Source organism: Ctenocephalides felis, unplaced genomic scaffold (assembly GCF_003426905.1).
Source record: "Ctenocephalides felis isolate EL2017-DRISC unplaced genomic scaffold, ASM342690v1 CF-g0.4_SCAFFOLD_01886, whole genome shotgun sequence".
Lineage (NCBI taxonomy): Eukaryota > Metazoa > Arthropoda > Insecta > Siphonaptera > Pulicidae > Ctenocephalides > Ctenocephalides felis.
Window position 1 is genome coordinate 27,856,653 of NW_020538040.1, and position 19,553 is coordinate 27,876,205.

Consider the following 19,553-nt stretch of genomic DNA (forward strand, 5'->3'; position numbering starts at 1 on the left):
AAATATTGCAATAGATAATACTTTGTTTATAACAATGATTTTCTACTAATAGTTTGTTTTAATTAATTTTTAATCCAAAAGTAATTTGTTAAAAATTTTCTCGAATTGGCGAGGACAACATTATTTGAATACCCATATATAAATATGAATACCAGGCTCAAAAATAGCAATCAAAATCTAATTAATTTGTTTAACTAGTATCAATACTTCCAATTAATCCTCGGTATTTAATTTCACATTTGTTTAATTTATACAATTATTTTTTTAAACTTTATAAATACAATATGATAAACTTTGCAGTCTACTTAATTTTGGTCAAATTTATTATGATTTTAGTTTCAAAATCACAATGCTGTACAGAGTCAGTTCTCAATTTTGTTATAAATTGTTTACTTTATAAAACATTAAGGGACAAATACAATATAATTATCTCTAACAATAATACGTAGTTACTATGTATATACTTAAATTTAAAATTTATCTATATCACACAGGTTGTCCATTTTTTCCAAATAAATAGTCAGTTTTTTAAATATTTTAAACATATTTTAATCAACTGTATATTTAAATAAGTTATGTTACTTAAAATAAGCTCGTAATTCTTATATCAAATATGTTAAATATGGCCTTTTAAAAATACTTGGTATCATTTATCAATTCTGTAAAAAATTTTAACATATCGATTAAATTTTTCATTATTAGAGTACTATAACTTGTTAAAGTATACTGTAATAACTTTCATTTTGTTTGAGGCTTAATCATAATATCCAACAAGTACTTCAACAAATTCCGTAGAAAGTTTTAAGGTATATCAAAATATACTTATAAAAATATTCAAAATTATTTTTTGTCTTTCCATTTAGCATTTTTTTAGTTTGCCAGATTTTTACCAGTTAAGTGTCCATCGCTGATATTATAGTGGAAATGGAAATAATAGAGAGAAAAAAAAAAAAAACGTTGAATTAAATTTCCAATTTTTTTTTTAGATTTAATTCAAATATACATTTATAAATATCATTCATTATATCAAATTTTGTATATTTATGTATAAAAATATATTTTAATAATATGATGATATGTTGTATGTCTCCTGAAGAAAATTACTAGATGAAATTTAAATTTGACAATTTGTACTATAATGACAATGACTTTTTTGTGCAGATATTGCTCTCCACCATAATTTCACTTTATTCTCCAGTATCACAATTATAAATCTGTGCAACAAGAAATTTATAATATTTCTATAAAATGCTACATGGAAAGTATTAATTATATATCTAAATAATTAAGGTATATATCAACAATATAAAACGTAATTTGGTCAAAAGTTTCGTTACTATTTTTTAATATGGATCTTCTCTAATAATTGATATGACTAACTAAATTTAATTTTATGGTCTCAGTTATGCTTCTATATTAGTAAAAAAAAATATAAAAAATTAGAATAATTATTAATAAATAGTTTTATTTTACTGGAATAATATTGGAGCGAACAATTGAGGGATTGAGTAAAAGTCGAGTTTATTTGAATATATAAGAAAAAAGTCTTGCTTGAGTTTTTTTTGAATATATGAGATACCTCGGTTTGATTAATCTCTATCTTCCTAAATATCTCTGAATGAAAAAAAAATGTAAAAAGCAACAAACAATTGCTGGTGGAATCCAAGTAAATAAAAAGCTTCTCATTAATTCAATAATTCGAAAAGTTAACTAGATAGTTCAAAGTAAGATGATTTGAATCCAATAAAAATAATGTTGATTTTGAAACACATGATTACATAATGTAAAATAGACATATGTGAAAGCACATTGTCGTATATTTAAAAATGAAATAGCTTATCAACGCTACTTTTTCCTTGGTTTTGATAATAAATTTAATAGGTATGATACTGGCGCTGTGTTACTATTAATTTGGAAGTCAATAAATAAAAAATTTAACATGAAAGCAAAGTATTGATAGCAATAGGATTTGTTTTAATAGTTGGAATGTAGAACCCCAAGTTAATGCTTATTCCGTAATCTTTACTGAAATTGGTGTAGAAACCAAACATTTTTTCCTAGGTTAGAAAGTCTGACCCACCTCTATTTTATTGGTTAATTTATTAGATGATGACTGTATGCAAAAATCAAATTCAAAAGAATATATTTTGTAATTAGAAGTTATTATATTTCGATGTATATTTTAAATTAAATTGTTTTTTGTTATATGTTGCTTTGTAAGTATTTGATACTTATGCCACGTGATTATTTGATTTCTTCATATATCATTTAAAAAAGAAGATCCTTATTAAAAAAATAAGATAACATTTGCAGCTTATAATTCATTCAACGATTAAGTTATGTGCGTTTGTCTTAGAATTGTGTTAAGCCACAATTCCAATTTTATGTAGTCTTACATCTACTAGATAAAATTAAGCGGTAGAAGATTATATCGATTTTTTCATATATGTATATACATATATAAATATATACATACATTTGTCAAAGGACCGGGCGTACCGATAAATATTTTTTAGAGTAAACAAGCAGGTTTTTTTCTAGTCAGTCTTACAGCACACTTAGAACACGGTTAGAAGTCTTTTAATTTTTTTTAACACCAATCTTATAGTGTTACATGAAGACAGATTAAATACCAATTTTATTAAAAATATATTTGAACTTGCTCAAATAATAATAATAAATTACGATGTGAGTGGTACGACTGAATGAAAAATTTAATATTTATTTTTAACCGATATTTAGTATAAATTTCATGATTTAATATTGACGATATCAATTACTTTTGCATCTTTCAATATCAAACTATCGTAACCTTAAATTCTAAAAATGGTATAAAATTTTAAGCTTTAGTGAATTTATGGAAAAGCTGTAAAGCAATATGCAATTTGTATTTTTATATGATTTAGTAATATATAATATATAACATTTAATTATTAGAAATCTTGTATAATTTACAACATTAATCCTTTAATAAAAACCGTTAGTGGTACTATAAAATACATGAATATTTTAAATGTATTTTAACCCTCTATAGGCCAAACTTCTGTTTACATTCAAAAAAATCAGGGAAAGTAAAAATCAGTAAAACTAAATCAGTAAACTAAATTATAAACCTAAATGTGCACATGGAAAATAAATTCGGTTTGAACGATTTTTTTTACTTTCAAATAAGAGCGTTTTATAATTTTCGTACCTTTGTGTATGAAAATGTTATTTCAGGTTGAAAAGCCTAGAAAAAAGTCATAAATGTTGAAATGGATTGTCTTGGCACGGAAAGCCATAATTATTTGGGGAAATATTGAGAAAATTTAGAATGTGACTTGAAAGTTATGTGGACCCATAGAGAGTTAAGGACCAAAAAGGACTCAAAAGTATTACCATAAGATATCACAAATAATATGACATAAAAGTGTAAAGTTTTGAAAAACAAGTTACAGTTTTGAGATTGATAAATATGCCTTCTCTAAAGATGAAAACTGTAAATCACCTTCATGGATTTTACAAAAATAAGTGCATGTAAATGAACATTTCCTAAAGTATACGTAGTATAAATAGAAAACTTTATATTTAAGTACGCTTAATCTCTAATTATCAAACTACGTTAAGTTTTCGTACAAAGCTATGTTAATAAATTTTTAGGCAGTAGTTTATACAGAAAGATATCGAGTTTTAATTTTAGATATATAGCGTCAATATATTTAACAATTTTAGAAAAAATATGTATTAGTTCTAAATGTAGCTTTACGCATATGTTGCAAATAGCGATCTAATTTATATAATTTTATACGCAGTATTCACCATTCTTCAGAGATTTTGGCATGCATCGTTCAAATACCTTGTACGCTCGGTCATTTGACACTTTACCGTAATTCTTAAACGTTAATATGAATGTTCAACGTTTTACAATACGTACTAATAGTGCACGGACGTACGCCCTCAGTTACTTGACGTTCTCGCCATGGACACGAATTTTTGGGGGTACTCGAATCATTTCGAATTCACACGATCTAGACATGTCCAGATAAGCAATCGGAACCGATTTTGATTCAATCGGGACAGGAGCATTTTTAAGAATAATTTGTTTCTCGATATCTAGACATTTCTAGTCGTGATCCTGTCCTATGTGTCCGCATTTTTGGGTGCCTCTTTTGGTGATCCGATCAAGAGAGCGTCCAGTTCTGGTTGTTCTCCGGTTGGCTGATGTTCTGTGGAAACTAGGCGATCTATGGAAGAAATAGCTCGGTGCTCCGGAGCCACGGAAACTCCGACGCAATCGGCATCGTGAGTGGCTATCGGGCGACGCATCATGAAGGACAGACAACAACATCTGAACAGAAACGTTAAGTAAAAGTGACAGACAGGAAAATAGACACAGAGTCACAACAGATACACAAGATTAGATAAATATAAATAGGTAGTAGAAATGAGATTTTGTTTTTATGTGCATGCATTTAAAAGTATATTTTTGGTACCTGTCCCATAAATGAAGTTTCAGAAAAACAGATATAACAAACACACAAAACCCAAAGCCAAATTATATTCTACAAAACCATATGCAAATAGGGGAAATATGGACAAAATGACGTTTTGGCCTTATTTAAAAATTGGCTAGATTTATTAATGTTCCCGCGACTAACGTGAAGAAAGACATAATCAAAACCCTGTCAGATGTTATGCGTCATTGTCACAGTCTTGTCGAAGTAATCAGTTTGGTTTGGTCATATTTTTGAGGAAGTTTTATATCGATATTTACAATTACTTCTATTAAAATTAATGAACTTATGCCAATACTAGTGTTTTGGATCAATTTTACTGCAATAATCAGGTGTTTGATGGAATTTTGATTATGAACAATATCAAATAGTACTATCAACAAGTACTGTAAAGCAGTTTATTCGAGGACAAAAAATATATTCGAAACCTGTAAAAACTTTTTGTTGAGTTTAATAAAAAGTGATTGGCTTTACTACTTCTAAAAACGTGAACTCAACAACAGGAGAGCGTAATTTCAAATATGGGCTGATTTTGCTGTGCAACAGACCAATGTTATGATAAGGCCATGGTACGCTCCAACTTGAGGGGCGTCCATTAATCACGTGAGCGAGTTTTTAAGGATTTTTGGACCCCCCTCTCCCTTGGTGATATTCAAAATTAACCGCCCCCCTCCCCCACCAAACATCACGTGTATTTTCAGTTACGTGATAAAACTGTAATTTTTTAAAATTTTATTTGCAAATGTTTGATTTTTTTAAAAAAGCAGTTAAAAAATAAATACACGTGATATCTTACTATACCCCTCCCTCCCCCAGGTGATATTTCGTAATTTTTTGTCAGACCCAAAAACCTCACGTGATTAATGGACGCCCTCTTGCTTAATCATACTGAATACTGTCAAAATGTCATGTATACGCTGTGCATTCAGGCGTTTTAACATACACTGCAACGTCACTTATATGTTATGAAGCTAGGTCAGAAAGACCCTGTTATCTAAGATCGGTTTTTTGATATTTGTGCGGTTTCTAGGTTAGGTTTTCTATCTGACAAACTGTGAAAAACGCCTGACTGCACAGAAACCAAATGGCTTTTGTCAATATTTATCATGGAAAGTTCTTCATAACATAGCCTTGCCATAGCATTGGTCTTTTGTGCGGCAGAATCGGTACATCAGTTTCTAAACTTTTAGGCACAACATCAAATCTTGATGTAAAATTTTATAATGAGTTAAAAATTATATTTTTATAATAAATTTGGTTAATATGAGTCAACTGATGACTTACATGCGGAAAGTATTTTTTGAAAGCAATTTTTAGCATTTCAATATTACAAACTTAAAATAAGTTTATACTCAACTTCATGCTTACGTACTTTTAAAAATCATAAAATTTTATTATATAATATTTAACTATGTGCACACTTGTTTGCCTTGAATTTTTAATAATTATCAACAATAAAATTAATTGAAAATTATAAGATTTTTTTTTCTTATAAGATTAAACATTTAACGCCTAGCTACCTAAGGTGATTCCAAATAAAATTATACTGTTTTTGAAAATATACCAAAAAATTTGAAATAATACAAATAAATTAATAAATAAGTAATTTTCTATAAACATTATTACATAATATTGCATTTAAATTTATTTAATTTAAATCTATTCAAGAGACTGATAAATTATAACATAAGTTAAAAATTTATTAAATTAGATTGTTAGAAAAATTAAGCGGGGCGCAACAATCGGAAAAACCGGGCGGAAGGTGGGGCGTTACTAAAAGGTTGAAAACCACTGATTTAAGGTTTAATTACCAGGAATGTGATTAAACTGATTTAACATTAATTGCTAGATATATGAGCTATCCCTTACATTTTGTTTTGGATATTCTTAGCCGAGTCAAACTCTTAACACGTTCTGTTTTAGAGTGATGTGCGGTAGATGGCGTAAATGTTTTGAGGAAAACAATATAAGTTGTAATAATTGGAAAACATTCAATAATCCTGGTGCAGCTAATGTGAAAATAGCAGTAACGAATTAAAATAAATTGAAAGATATCTAGGAACATTGGGATTTATTTTTATGAATATTTGCACAGAAATGCAAATTAAAATTAAAGTTCTAATAAGGCACTTTTGTTCTACAGATTTAATAAATGAAATACTATAAAATACACATATAATAAATTAAAAGCATTCTAAAAGCGATTTCTATCATTCCACATGATAAAACAAACTCATATTGAAATAGTTTTAGTATGCATCTCAAAGTTTTATAATAATAATGATAAATACATATAATAAATTATATACATATAATAAATTAAAAGCATTCTAATGACGATCTCTATCATTCCAGATGATAAAACAAACTCATATCCAAATAGTTTTAGTATGCGTCTCAAAGTTGTATATTGATAATAATGAATGAAAATGAATTAATATAACTGTGACGAAATGAATTCATATATAATAAATATATAATAAATTAGAACCACTAACCTGACACCTGTGAGAATTAGTCCCAATACCAGTATTGATCCTCCGGCACCAAGAAGTAAGTATCTATGGTCAGCCGCCTCTGCACCAGGGCTAAGCTGGACAAGCCCAACTACGAGAACAATTGCTCCAAGCAATAAGAGGCATACGACTACTTGAAGAGCTGATACCTAAATATCGATAGAATACATTAATATATTAAATCCTATTAATGTTTGTTATGGATTTCCAGTTATCTATATTAAAATAATCGAATACATATAGTAGTAATTTTTTTCTATTATTTTTGTTTCTAGAATTTTCTATACTAACTTAATTTTTATAATTAAACCACATCTCATAGGCCTATAATATTTTACAAGGTTCGGTTTGACTATCAACTCTATCACCATGCGAAGTTTCATCAATATCCCAGAAGAGTAAACCTGAGGGTAAGTCTATTTCTAATAAATTTTCACATTGGTGACGCCAACGAGATAGAAAGGGGAGCAATATGGCAATTCGAGTCAGCCTTGATCCATGGATTATAACAACAATATATTGTCATGACTGTTGTACAAGATTTCTCATCAGATTTTTAATATTGTTTTTAAATATTTATTAACTGATAACTGATGATTTAGAAATAGTCTAATAATAATTGACCATCTAATGTGTTATACGTATGAAAAGTCGGGTATTGAATTAAAAAAATACCCATTGTGAAATAATCACATAGTAACAAGATACTAAATACATGGAGCCAAGTTTTCTAAGTTGATATATTAATAGCATGAGTCAATCATTAATGTTCTGTGTACGTATAAAAATAGATAGAATTAAATTCTTGTTCAATAGATAGGAATTGAATTGTTAAACGACGCCTCTATCTAGCCAATGAACAATAGCGAATAATTTGAAAAAAAATATTATTGAATAATTTGATATGTAATATCGAAAGCTATCATTAAATTTACACTTTGATTGGAAATAGTTTCTAGTAAATCTCAATAAAAGAGAACATTTATTTGGATACTATCTATCAACTGCGCTCTTAGTTCAAATTATCGCATAGCACAAAATATTGCTATATATATTATTTGGTTTAAAAAAATTATGAAAACATATTGTTTTATTCACATATACATTAACAACTGTCCAATTAAGGACATTTAGCAATTTTGATTATTAACAATTATTAGCTGAAACAGAGACGTCGTATAAAATGATGAGATGTCGGAAAGACGACTCAGTAGTTGTTTTTCCATTCGTTATGTATAATATTAAAATAGTATTGTAATAAAAACTCAAATACTCTTTAATAAATATTAATACTAACAATATGTTATTTAGGCGGTAGTTCTCAGTTTTTAAGGAATCGGCTAGCAAATTTAGGATTACATCTTTTACAGTAGGTGTGTTCGTGTCGAATCAGCCAGTTAGGAAAATATTCGATGGCGATGTTGGGGAATATTTTCTGAAATTTTTGTATTATATCTATGTTGGTTTCATGTGCACTGCCCCATAATTGGATGTTGTACTACCAAATAGGCTCCAGTATGGCTTAAATAGTAATTTGTGAAGGGGCACTATATTATATATGGTGCAAAGTTTTATTTAAGCTATTGCCGATTTTTCTTAATATGAATAATATATAAAAATGATAAATTTATTCAAATTTGGTCGCAAACTGTTGAAAATCAGCTATAATTCAACAAAATGACAGTATCTGTTACAAAAATTTATGGACAATTAATTTGTTCGAAAATGTGATAGGGTAGGGCGGTCACAAATGTCCAACTTAACTTTGAGGAACTATATTGTGAAAATCAAACCAATTATATCACAACAAATAACACATATTAAAGTAATAACTATCTGATTATGTTTAGTTTATCTGTGTGTTTTTTGCTGTTTTTCAAAAATTTGTTACCTGGTACTTTCTACTCAATATACTGAATGAAATGGGAAGGTCACGGACAAACAAGATCAATGTCTTATTTTTAATATTAAAAGAATTTTGCGAAATAAACGCTAGATAATTCAACCAATGCAAAATATAAATTTGATGGGTACATTTTGCACAGAGATAACACTGTATATTATCTTGATCTGGTGTTTCGTTAGAAATATTCAACAGCAGAGTTAACTACTTATTTAATTTATCTGTTATAAAATTGCTCTTTAACGTAAGTTAAGGTTTCATTTAATATTTTTTATTGTTTATACTTTTGCTATGGTAAAGGTTCTTTTGGTTCTTTCTACCCTATTCACGTTGTACAAGTTATATAAAAAACTGTTGAATCTAACTTAAAATTAACAATCTTACAAAATAATTAAATAACGTATACTTAAAAACCGTATTATGGTATCATAAACTAAGCAACAGTGCTCACAACCAAAAAAAACAACAATGAAAAAAAAAAACTTTTGTTTGGAATTTGGAACATTACTGTTTATCTCCCGCTTAGCAGCGCCGTAAAATCCAGGTGAAGGCTGGTAATATATCTTTTTCCCTCTACTTTCAAATACTGTTGTTGAATTTTTTAACTTTAGTTTTTGAGATATCGGTGGTGGACCTTTTTACTCCGCTCTACCCTACACAAAGCTGAAAGAACACCACCAATGCCTATGCAATTATAATCGTACTATTATCTAATACTTAATATTTAATGTTTCTAACATTTCGATATGTATGTTTTTTAACTTCCCGTAAGGCAAGTTATAGTAATCGCAAAAAAATCGAAAATGGAAATTTTTATATATATTCAGGTTTCAAAGGTCTCTGAATATTTTGGCGTACCTTAGAAAAAATGAATGTATGTGTGTGTGTGTGTGCAGATACAAATTTTCGTCGACGATTTCGGAAACACCGATCAACCGATTTGAATAATTCGAAAAACATTCGATTCATATTGATAAGGAGACGTGCTGATTAGTTTTTGGCGAAGGCAGGTCTAGCCGTTCTGAAAATACGGGATAAAAAGTGCCAAAAACGGTAACTCAGTTTTTAAGAGAACGGAGGGTCCGATTTTAATAATTCAAAAAACATTTTACTTGTATTGACGAAATGAATGGTAAAACTTTGGGAAGCCAGGTACAGCGGTTATGGACTCTCAATGAAAATAATTTAAAAAAATGTCATTCGGTGATCAAAAATATTTATTGGACATATGTACATCAAATTATAAGATATTTTATAGAGATTTTAATATTGCGTACACATTTTGTGTAAATTTTTTTGGGTTCCGTACCAAGATTTTTAATTTTGAATTTTTTTTTATATGGTTCAAACAAATGTCCTCGACATTTTCTACAGTATGGAATAACCGATTTGTATGATAAAAAAATCATTCGGTTTGCACTCGATCGCGAAGTGTTTTTGCTAAAGGCAATTTTGCCGTTTCGGAGGTATGGAGCGTAAAGGGTGTAAAAACGGTTATGCAGTTTTTGAGATAACAACGGATTATCCGATTACATTAATTCAAAAAACATTTTGCTTGAGTAGATGGTGTGCAAATATGCATTTACAGAAATTTTAGAGAATTTGAAAATTTAAAAAAAAATCAAAATTTTCAAAAAAAAATTCAAAGTTTCAAAAAATTCAAATTTTCGAAATTTTTCATACTTTTCAAAAAAAAACTAAATTTCAAATGATTAGAAAAAAATAACTTCTTACAAAAATTTTAAAATTTTTCGAAAATTAAAAAAAAAATCGAATATTTTCAAAAATTTCCGAATTTTCAAAATATTTAAAAAAACGTTCTTTTTAGATTAAAAACAATTTTAAACTTCGAAAAAAATCTAAATTATCAAAAAACTTCTAAATTATCAAAAAAATCAAATTCTAAAAAATGGACTCTTGTAAACGTACACATAAGTTGTTTATGAATTCCGCTCATCACCCAATTTAAAAAGCACTTATAAATTTACAGTATGTATTTATAATAAATAATCTATTTGAAAATCTTCAGAACAATTATTGATTAACTTCCCGTAGGGCAAGTTATAGTAATCACAAAAAAATCGACTAGCTGTAAGTGGAATTCTGTCTTAAGGCAATTAAGGCATCGTGCCTTAAGGCAAATTGCTGGAACTTCCCGTACCAAAAATTATTATTTTTTTAAAAACGATTAACATTTTTGAAAAAAATTTACTTAAAAAAAATAAGATTTTTTGAAACTATAAATTGGACAAAAAATTACTTTTTTTGAAAAAAAAATAAAACAAAAATATTTTTTTTTGAAAAAAATTTAATTTAGTTTACATATCATTATACTGCTTTATTGATAAAGATTGAGTTTTACGTAATTGTTCTTCTATTGATAAGAGTCCACGATTTTTTTTAATTGTTTTTTTTTAAATATACCATCAGAAATTACAAAGTTCTATAAGCCTTTGTGTCAAAATTTGTATAGAGCAAAAGTAACGACCTTAGAAAAAAATTCTGCTAAAACTTATCTATACATGTCAGTATAGAGGTAAATCCTTTCATCAAATCTACAATGATTGCAAATTTCTTCAATCATATAGATCATTTTATAATTAAAATATAAATAATCTATAATTATACAGATTTTATATTAAAAATTTTAATAAACCTTAGATACTATTGAAACTATTTATTTTAAGATTTCTGTGCAAAATTAGAAAAAAGTGTATTGAAATTTTTTTACAAATTACCACAAAATCTACATAAAATTTAATCTACACACAACACAAATAAAACACATTGTTAGAAAAAACTTATATTTAAGTAATTATTAAGTAATTTAGGTACCGTAACAAAATCAATATGTAATATAAATTATATGTAACATCATCAATTATGAAATAAATATATATTTAATCATGCCATCTCTCGTAGAGTATTTCTTCAATATAAATGTATTTCACATTATTTTTTATATTTAATATTATTTTATGAAAGCCTCTAGAGGTATTTTATTTTCTTTGCTCAGTTCTGTGAAAACAAATACAGCTCTTTGGGGTTCCCAATTAGTCTCTATCAGACATTTTTCTGACCACTCGAGCTTCATATTGGTATACTCTGAAAACTGCTGAATAATTTGTTTTTTATTGGAATCATCAATCACAGCCGGATTTGGTACTTCAGCAACTGGTGAAGCTGATACAGGTACAGGTTGCACAGAGGTTCCTGCTACAGGAGCTGTTGGAGCTTGAAAAGCTCCTTTAATTTGAGAAGGTGTTGCAGTATTTATAACCATTTCTTCACTTATGATACAAAATCCAGATCCAGCAGGAATAATAGTCATTACTTTTAGGAAGCATCGAATTGGTGGATCGCTTTCACCATTTAATTCTTTGAAAAGTCCAGATACGGAAAGGAGCATCATGGCAGGAGTACAAACAGTCAGATCTACTTGAAATGATGTAGGATCATGTTGCGTTTTTGGTAATGCTGTTAAATGTCCTACAACATGCAAGCGGCTTTCTTTTAGTGTTCTGTGTCTTGAAATAATATCTCGACAGCGAAACAAATTACGATTAACTTTATGGTAAACAGTATTCTTTTCAGTGGTGAAGAAAACAGATACGGACAATCTTGCATTTTCATGATATGCATCTAGCAAGGGTTGTCTGCTCTCAGAATCATAAATAGTAAAATATTGCAGCAAAAATTGCCGAATAATACCCTCAGCGCCCGCATTGCAAAGAAAAGAAGCTTTAGATGTAGGTAAGTCAACAGCTTCTCCCAAATCAAATGATATCTGTGGTGGAATTTCTGCTTCGTCCAATTTCACCAACTTTGGAAAGAGTTTTTGTACTTCTCTTACATAAACACTAGGATCTCTAAATTTGCCTTTTAATGGATTTCCTTCCAAAATCAGTTCCATCAACGGCAGCTTTTTCAAAACCTCTAATAGACTTGTATGTACCAACTTATTATTTTTTAAATGCAATATTGTGATGTTAGGTAATTTTGCTGTTATACATTTCATATGATTTGTAAAAGAAATATTATTGCTATCTAAATTTAATGCTGTTAAATCTGGTACTCTTGAGGCTATTATACCAATAGCTTCAATCATAACTTTTGGTCTAGCCAAACAGCAATACACATCAGATAATTCAGGATCAGTATGAAAGCTAGACAAGTCTAATGCTTTCGCAGCAGGGTTATATCTTTTAGCAAATGCTGCAATCATTTTTTCACGAAGGTTCTCGTCGATGGTAAGTTGAGGTATCCCAGATCGAACTTTTATAATCATTGTTTGTCTATTTGGTAAAGTAATTAATCTATCTAGCTTCAAGATTTTCTCTGCAATAGAAAAACTATCAATATAAAAGATAGCTTTATCTTGATCTAGTTTGAAGTACAGAGGATGAAACGGATCAGGTTGTATACGACTATAAATAGTTTTAATTATGAAATCCTTGTCATAATTTCTCATGTACGGTATCATTACTTCATAAAAACCTGATGGTCCTGGCAATAATTTTTTATTGGGCAATGTCGAATTACGATTTCGTCCCTCATGTCTGTCTCCTCTCCTATTTCTTTGATTTATAGGTCTGACCTGGGATGTACTCAATCTAGTCATGTCAATATTTTCATTCAAAAGGTGTGCTCGGTCTGACACTTCATAATTTTTGAATTTCTGACCACCATGATGACGATTTTGGTTTGTCTTAAAGCTAATACGACGAGTGCTATCTTTCGTTCGGTCATCATGTTCATCTTTAAATCTGCTGTTGAAATGTGTGGAATTCCAGCTTCCTCTATTACCATTGCCCCTGTAACCACTTCTTTTAGACATGTCTCCGTGGCAATATTACCCTTTGCAGTATAGTATTTGCTAATTTGCAAGCAATTGCTGCAGTTTCATATACGATTGAATGTCTTCTACGATACTTCTTGACAAATAAAAATCGTATTATATAGATTTATGGGTTATTAATCTTATTGAGAGCTCTTAATTATAACTTAATTTTACATAGCGGAAAAAAACAACAAATGTCAAATATAGGTAGCCATTTTGTTCAAGCATTAATGCATAGTAGGCGTGAAGTTCGCTGATTTTATAACAAAGTGAGCCATAGCCAACTTCAAGATAAAAAATGACTAGTTTGAATTACAACTAGAAATAACTAGTTGGAATTGGTATTTTGCCTTGAGACAAGTTACATAAACTTCCTGATATGTGTAAATAATCGACTCAATAAAAAATAATTTATGAGTAATTAAAAGTATTCCAAAATCTGTTCACATACATACGCGCGCGCACACACACATACATACACACACATACTTTTTCCAAATTTGGTCTCATTCGATTCAGAATGGCTTGAAACGTCGAGAATACATAAAATTAGCGAATCAGATTTTTTTATGAAAATATAAACTTATCCTTCGGAAAGTTAAAAAATTAAATAGTCTATGAACAGCTTAAAATAATTTCTGATAAACCAATATTTTAGGTCACCTATCAAAATAAAAAGTTTTTTTATTCAACGGCAAAAGCAAACGGTAGTACAAACAATTTTGCATTTATGAAGTAGTTACTGATTTCAATTATCAAAAACAATTTTATTTATTATAATCTTGGAAAAAAGGTTAAATGATATAATTATCTTTGAATTCTTTTAAGATTGTTTTTAAATAAATAAGATAACTTACGAGATATTCCCCAAAATATAAAAACAAATGCCATTACATGTTATGCGCGTACGTTATATTAGGTTGTCAAATATCTCCCTTCCGCTTTTTTGCTATTGGTTTATAATACAAAAAGGCGGAAGGGAGATATTTGACAACCTATTATTCAATCGCGATTTTTATAAATAATAAATAATTATAACCGTTTAAAATTAAACTAGTGGGGCGCATAGCATCGTGCCTTAAGGCAAACTGCTGGAACTTCCCGTACCAAAAATTGAAAAAATTTCACTTCGAAAAAATTAGATTTTTGAGAAACTATAAATTCGACAAAAAATTACCTCTTTTGAAAAAAAAGGGTTTTCTTTATTTTGGCATAGTTTGGAAATACAGAAGTTTTTTTCAAAGCAATTGTACTGCTTTAACTGCATAGAGAAGAAATGTCAAAGCGCGTAAGCGTCGCGTCGCCGTCTAACGGAAAAACAATGGTACGGAACACATAGGAATGTAAACAAAATTCATACTTATTGTTAAAATCTCTATAAAATATCTGATAATTTGATGTGCATGGGTTTAATGATCGTTTTTACCCGCCAAATGGCTTTTTTTTTACTTTTTTCATTAGATCTCCAAAACCGCTAGACCTGCCTTTATGAAAAAAGCAATGTTTTGTCAAATTTATAGTTTCTCAAAAATCTATTTTTTTCGTAGTAAAATTTTTTAAAAAATGTTAATTGTTTTTAAAAAAAATAATTTTTGTACGGGAAGTTCCAGCAATTTGCCTTAAGGCACGATGCCATGCGCCCTGCTAGTTGAAACATAAAAAAATGCGTAATATTAACCTTTCCGCACAAGTAGTACTCGGGCAGCCCATCTCCGTCGCATCCCGCCGGACTGGGCCCGTATTGTCCGCTGGGCGAGGGGCTCGGCGTGCCGGCTGCGTTGTGGTGCGGTGCGCCCGGCAACCACGCACCGCCCAAGTACAGCTGGTTCGGGCGCTTTGTGCGCTTTTCGGCACGGCGACGCTCGTGCCGAACTGCCACTGCGGGCATTGCGCCGATCATTGTGCTGAAAAAAAAGGATACACAATTTACTCTCTATATTTTAAATGTATTGTTATTGTTGCATCAAACTGCCGTACAAAGAGTGAAATTAACGTCTCTTTATTTTATAAAATTGTTCATGACGTACATACAATACAGCACATATTTTTGTATCGCATGGATCAATTTATAACTAGTTGTAAGTAAAATTTTGTCTCATGACAAATTACATAAACTTCCGAATACGTATACAAAATCAGCTTGATTAAGAATTAAAATTCAGCTATATAGGTAAAATAACTAACTGCTTATTCCAAAAATAAAGTATTTGCTTTCACTAAAAAATACAGCACAGTTTGAAATCTTTTATTGCATTATGCGCGATGATACATCATATATAATTATATGGTTGTCTACCCTAAGAGTATTTTACATTTTCTGCATTTGTTTCTATTTCTATTAATAATTATAATTAATATAGCAAGATGTACCTAAAAAAGAAAAACTCAACAAAATACATCTCCCATGCTTGAAAAAGCATAATAAAATAAAAAACAACGTATGAGAAAGAAGAAAAATTGCAAGACAATACTTGGTTGATACAGAGTTTCCACTAAAAAATATTCAATACGATTTCTAATTGATGTCTTTCAATAAGGTGACCATATTTTAAGTCAAATCCGGGACGGCAATTTTCAGTTATGCTAATCAGGGACGTCGGGGGTGGGGGAGGGTATGTTGGTATGTAGTTTTTCTAAATGAATCTTTTTTATCATAATTGCGAGCTTAAAGTAAGAGCTTTATACTTCGACTATTATATGCAATACTTCTTTATCTATGATATTATATCTTATATTTTTCGATCTATATGCTCTATTCAATTTTCTTCATAATTTGAAAAAAATTGCATCTGTTAGTTTGTTTTCTTAATTTTTGTTAATTCAACCTTTAATTGTCGGAAAACCGAGACATCCGGGACTGTCCCGGCCAATCCGGGACGTATAGTCACTTCACTTTAAAGCATACTTATAATATCTGTAACTGTACAAATTAAAATAATTTGTGTAAGATATTTCATCTATTTTGTGTTCTGAAAAAGTATTTAAGTAAGGACGTCAACTGTAATCAGTACCTACGGAAGCACGAAACCGACATATGCACGTAAGGCATAGATTCTGATTAGAATTGCTTAACGCGAGACGCAATTTCAAATTTCAGTAAATTTTTATAATTCAACAGCTTATCGTAGACCTATAATATTTTAGGAAACATTCTCGTAAAGCTCCTTAAAGAGTATTTATTGCAGTATTTTCTTATTTCTCGGTTTTTTGAAAACTAATAGGTAAATTGACAAATATTATAAAAATAAACGAACAAGAGCTGTTTTTTCAAATTAATCATGAAGAAAATTGAATAGAATTTTATACAAAGCTCAAAAGCGAGAAAAACTGAGATTAAACACAGATAAAATAGTATTACATATAATTGAATAATAAAATTCTTATTAAGAGTCAGCAATCCCGATAAAAAAATTGATTCATATAAAAAAACTGATTTTTAGTAGCATTTGTTATTTTAAAGCCAATACCCACCGCCCATCGAGTCTCGGATTAGCATAACTAAAAATTGCTATCACGGTTTTGACTTTAAAAAAATATGGTCACCTTAGCTTAATATCAAAAGGTTAGACGTACCGTACATTGCTAGGCGTAACGTTATTTGAACGTGTTTCAAAAATCTCGATAAAGTCTATTTGATTCAAATTCTGTAAGGTAGATTTTATAACATTTGTTCACGTATTATGAATAAAATAATAAACTAAAATGAATACAAAATATGACGCTTTAACGGTGTCCACTAGGGTTTATACAAAAACCGACATTTCAGAAAACCGGTTTTCAAATTTTAATTTTACTAAGAAACCGGTTTTCGAATTTTATATAGAAAATAAATTTTTGCTCGAATATTCAGTAATTTATCTGCAAATTTAGTGTAATTTAGAATAGTATTTGACTGAATTTATTTATTGTTCAATTTTATAGATAGTAAACGAAATTATTTTAATTTTAATTAGTAGAATTAAAAAATAATATTCATCATTTTCACATATAAGAATGAAAATATTTTTATGATAGTGAAAGGAAAGTTTTCGAATGAATAAAAATAATACATTTTTAAATAAAAAAAAAAATAAAAAAAATATTAGATACATGTTGATACATACTTGTTAATACCAATTTTAGTTTTAAAAACAATTAAGTTAAACTTTTATTTCTGTTCCGAGCAATTTTAATTAATTAATTTTAAACATTCTAATTGTTTTTTGTTTAATAAAATATGATTTAAAAAATTGAGAACGTCTATCGAATTGCTACTTAGACGTGTCCTTTGTAACTCACAAAATTTCGTGAAATAGAAAATACTCTCATACTTGCGACCAAATTATGCTTAATTGTTTTTAAAGCCTGATATAATAATTCTAAGTTTTTTTGTCTTTAATTTGTGGTTTAAAAGGGTTTAAAACTCTTTTTTTGTTTGAGTAGAGGAAGTTACTTCTTCAAGAAGTCACACTGATTTTAATTAATATACACACTGGTATAAAAATCTAAACTATTATATACAAAACCTTACTGGGAACCATTGCAGACTGATGAGATATCAAATGCTATTGACACGATATGATTTCAAGAATCAAAACGCTTTCATCTATCTTTTATATTTGGCTATATTTGTCATTTTCCATTTATAAAGTGAAAACCGACTTTTTTCACTAAAAAACCGGTTTTCGAATTCCACCATTTTCGCCGGTTTTTGAAAACTGACAAACCCTAGTGTCCACATATTGTGATGAATATTATTTTTCCGCAGCATTATATTCACACCAGCAGGCATCATGGCAAAATATTTATCTGCGTATTATTGATAAATCAAGCACACCCTCAGCGTCGAATCTCGTATCCCCTTGCGAGGCTAAGTGGCTGTACTTTATCATATTTATACACGCCATTGACATATATTTTTGGGCATGGCCCGGCGCTAAAATCAACAATGATCTCGCATGATTGCGAGGCATTTACGCAGTGCTGAAAATATTATCCAATCCGTCATAAGAACTACCGCTTTAGTTATTATCAATAAGGAAATACTGCAATAAATACTCTTATGAAGTAGGTACAAGAAAATGTAGCAGAACAGTAGAATGCTTGCACGCAATGTAAATTTTTTGAACTTCAGCATAGCAAAAACATTCAACATTCAACGCAAAGAAATATCATGTATAAAATATAAAATGGCAGAATAAATAATCAACTAGTGGTGTATGGCATCGTGCCTTAAGGCAAATTGCTGAAACTCCCCGTACCAAAAATTAAATTAAAATATTAAAAAAAAAAATTAGACTGAAAAAATTAGATTTCTTAGAATTTTTAAATTTCTGCAAAAAAATGTTTTCTTTATTTTGAGAATTTTTACTTTTTTTCAAAGCAATCGCAGCTGCATTGAGCCAAAACTTCGAAGCGCGTAAGCGCCGCGTTGTCGTCTAACTAATCAATATCGAACGGTTTTTGAATTTTTGAAATCCATTTATGTTGTGTGCTAAAAAGTGAACGAAAAATTTTACAACTTTACTTATAATTACAAAGGAACAGCTTCACCGATCGTCGTGATTTTTGAAATTAATCCAGTTGCTTTTGAGAAAACATCGACAAAATGTCAAAAATCAGCTCACACACATACTTTTTCCAAATTTGATCTCATACGATTCAGAATGTCTTGAAACGCCAAGAAAACTTAAAATTTGCATATCGGATTTTGTGGCGAAAACAAACTTCTTCGGGAAGTTAATATAAAGAAACCAGTATAAATAACATCTCATAGAATTGTTGTTAAAGTTACACTTACGAGAATGGCATGATTTAATATG

General features: G+C 29.2%; 1 protein-coding gene across 1 annotated transcript; it reads right to left on the reverse strand.

The window, feature by feature from the left end:
- Positions 1–4,088: 4,088 nt before the first annotated feature.
- LOC113374820 lies at positions 4,089–18,523 on the reverse strand. Its single transcript, XM_026614785.1, has 4 exons — positions 18,459–18,523; positions 15,431–15,656; positions 6,992–7,158; positions 4,089–4,327 (listed from the first exon to the last, which is right to left on the reverse strand). The coding sequence occupies exons 1-4, from the start codon at positions 18,521–18,523 to the stop codon at positions 4,120–4,122; spliced, it is 666 nt and encodes a 221-aa protein (XP_026470570.1). The 3' UTR covers positions 4,089–4,119.
- Positions 18,524–19,553: the final 1,030 nt, after the last annotated feature.

Bases quoted from the DNA above. Each gene is read 5' to 3' on its own strand.
- LOC113374820 (XM_026614785.1), bottom strand. From the start codon at position 18,523: ATGCCTGCTGGTGTGAATATAATGCTGCGGAAAAATAATATTCATCAC. The intron at 7,159-15,430 runs GTTAATATTACG...ATCGATATTTAG, and splicing joins AGTACTACTTGTGCGGAAAG to GTATCAGCTCTTCAAGTAGT. The intron at 4,328-6,991 runs GTTAGTGGTTCT...GTTTCTGTTCAG, and splicing joins CTAATTCTCACAGGTGTCAG to ATGTTGTTGTCTGTCCTTCA.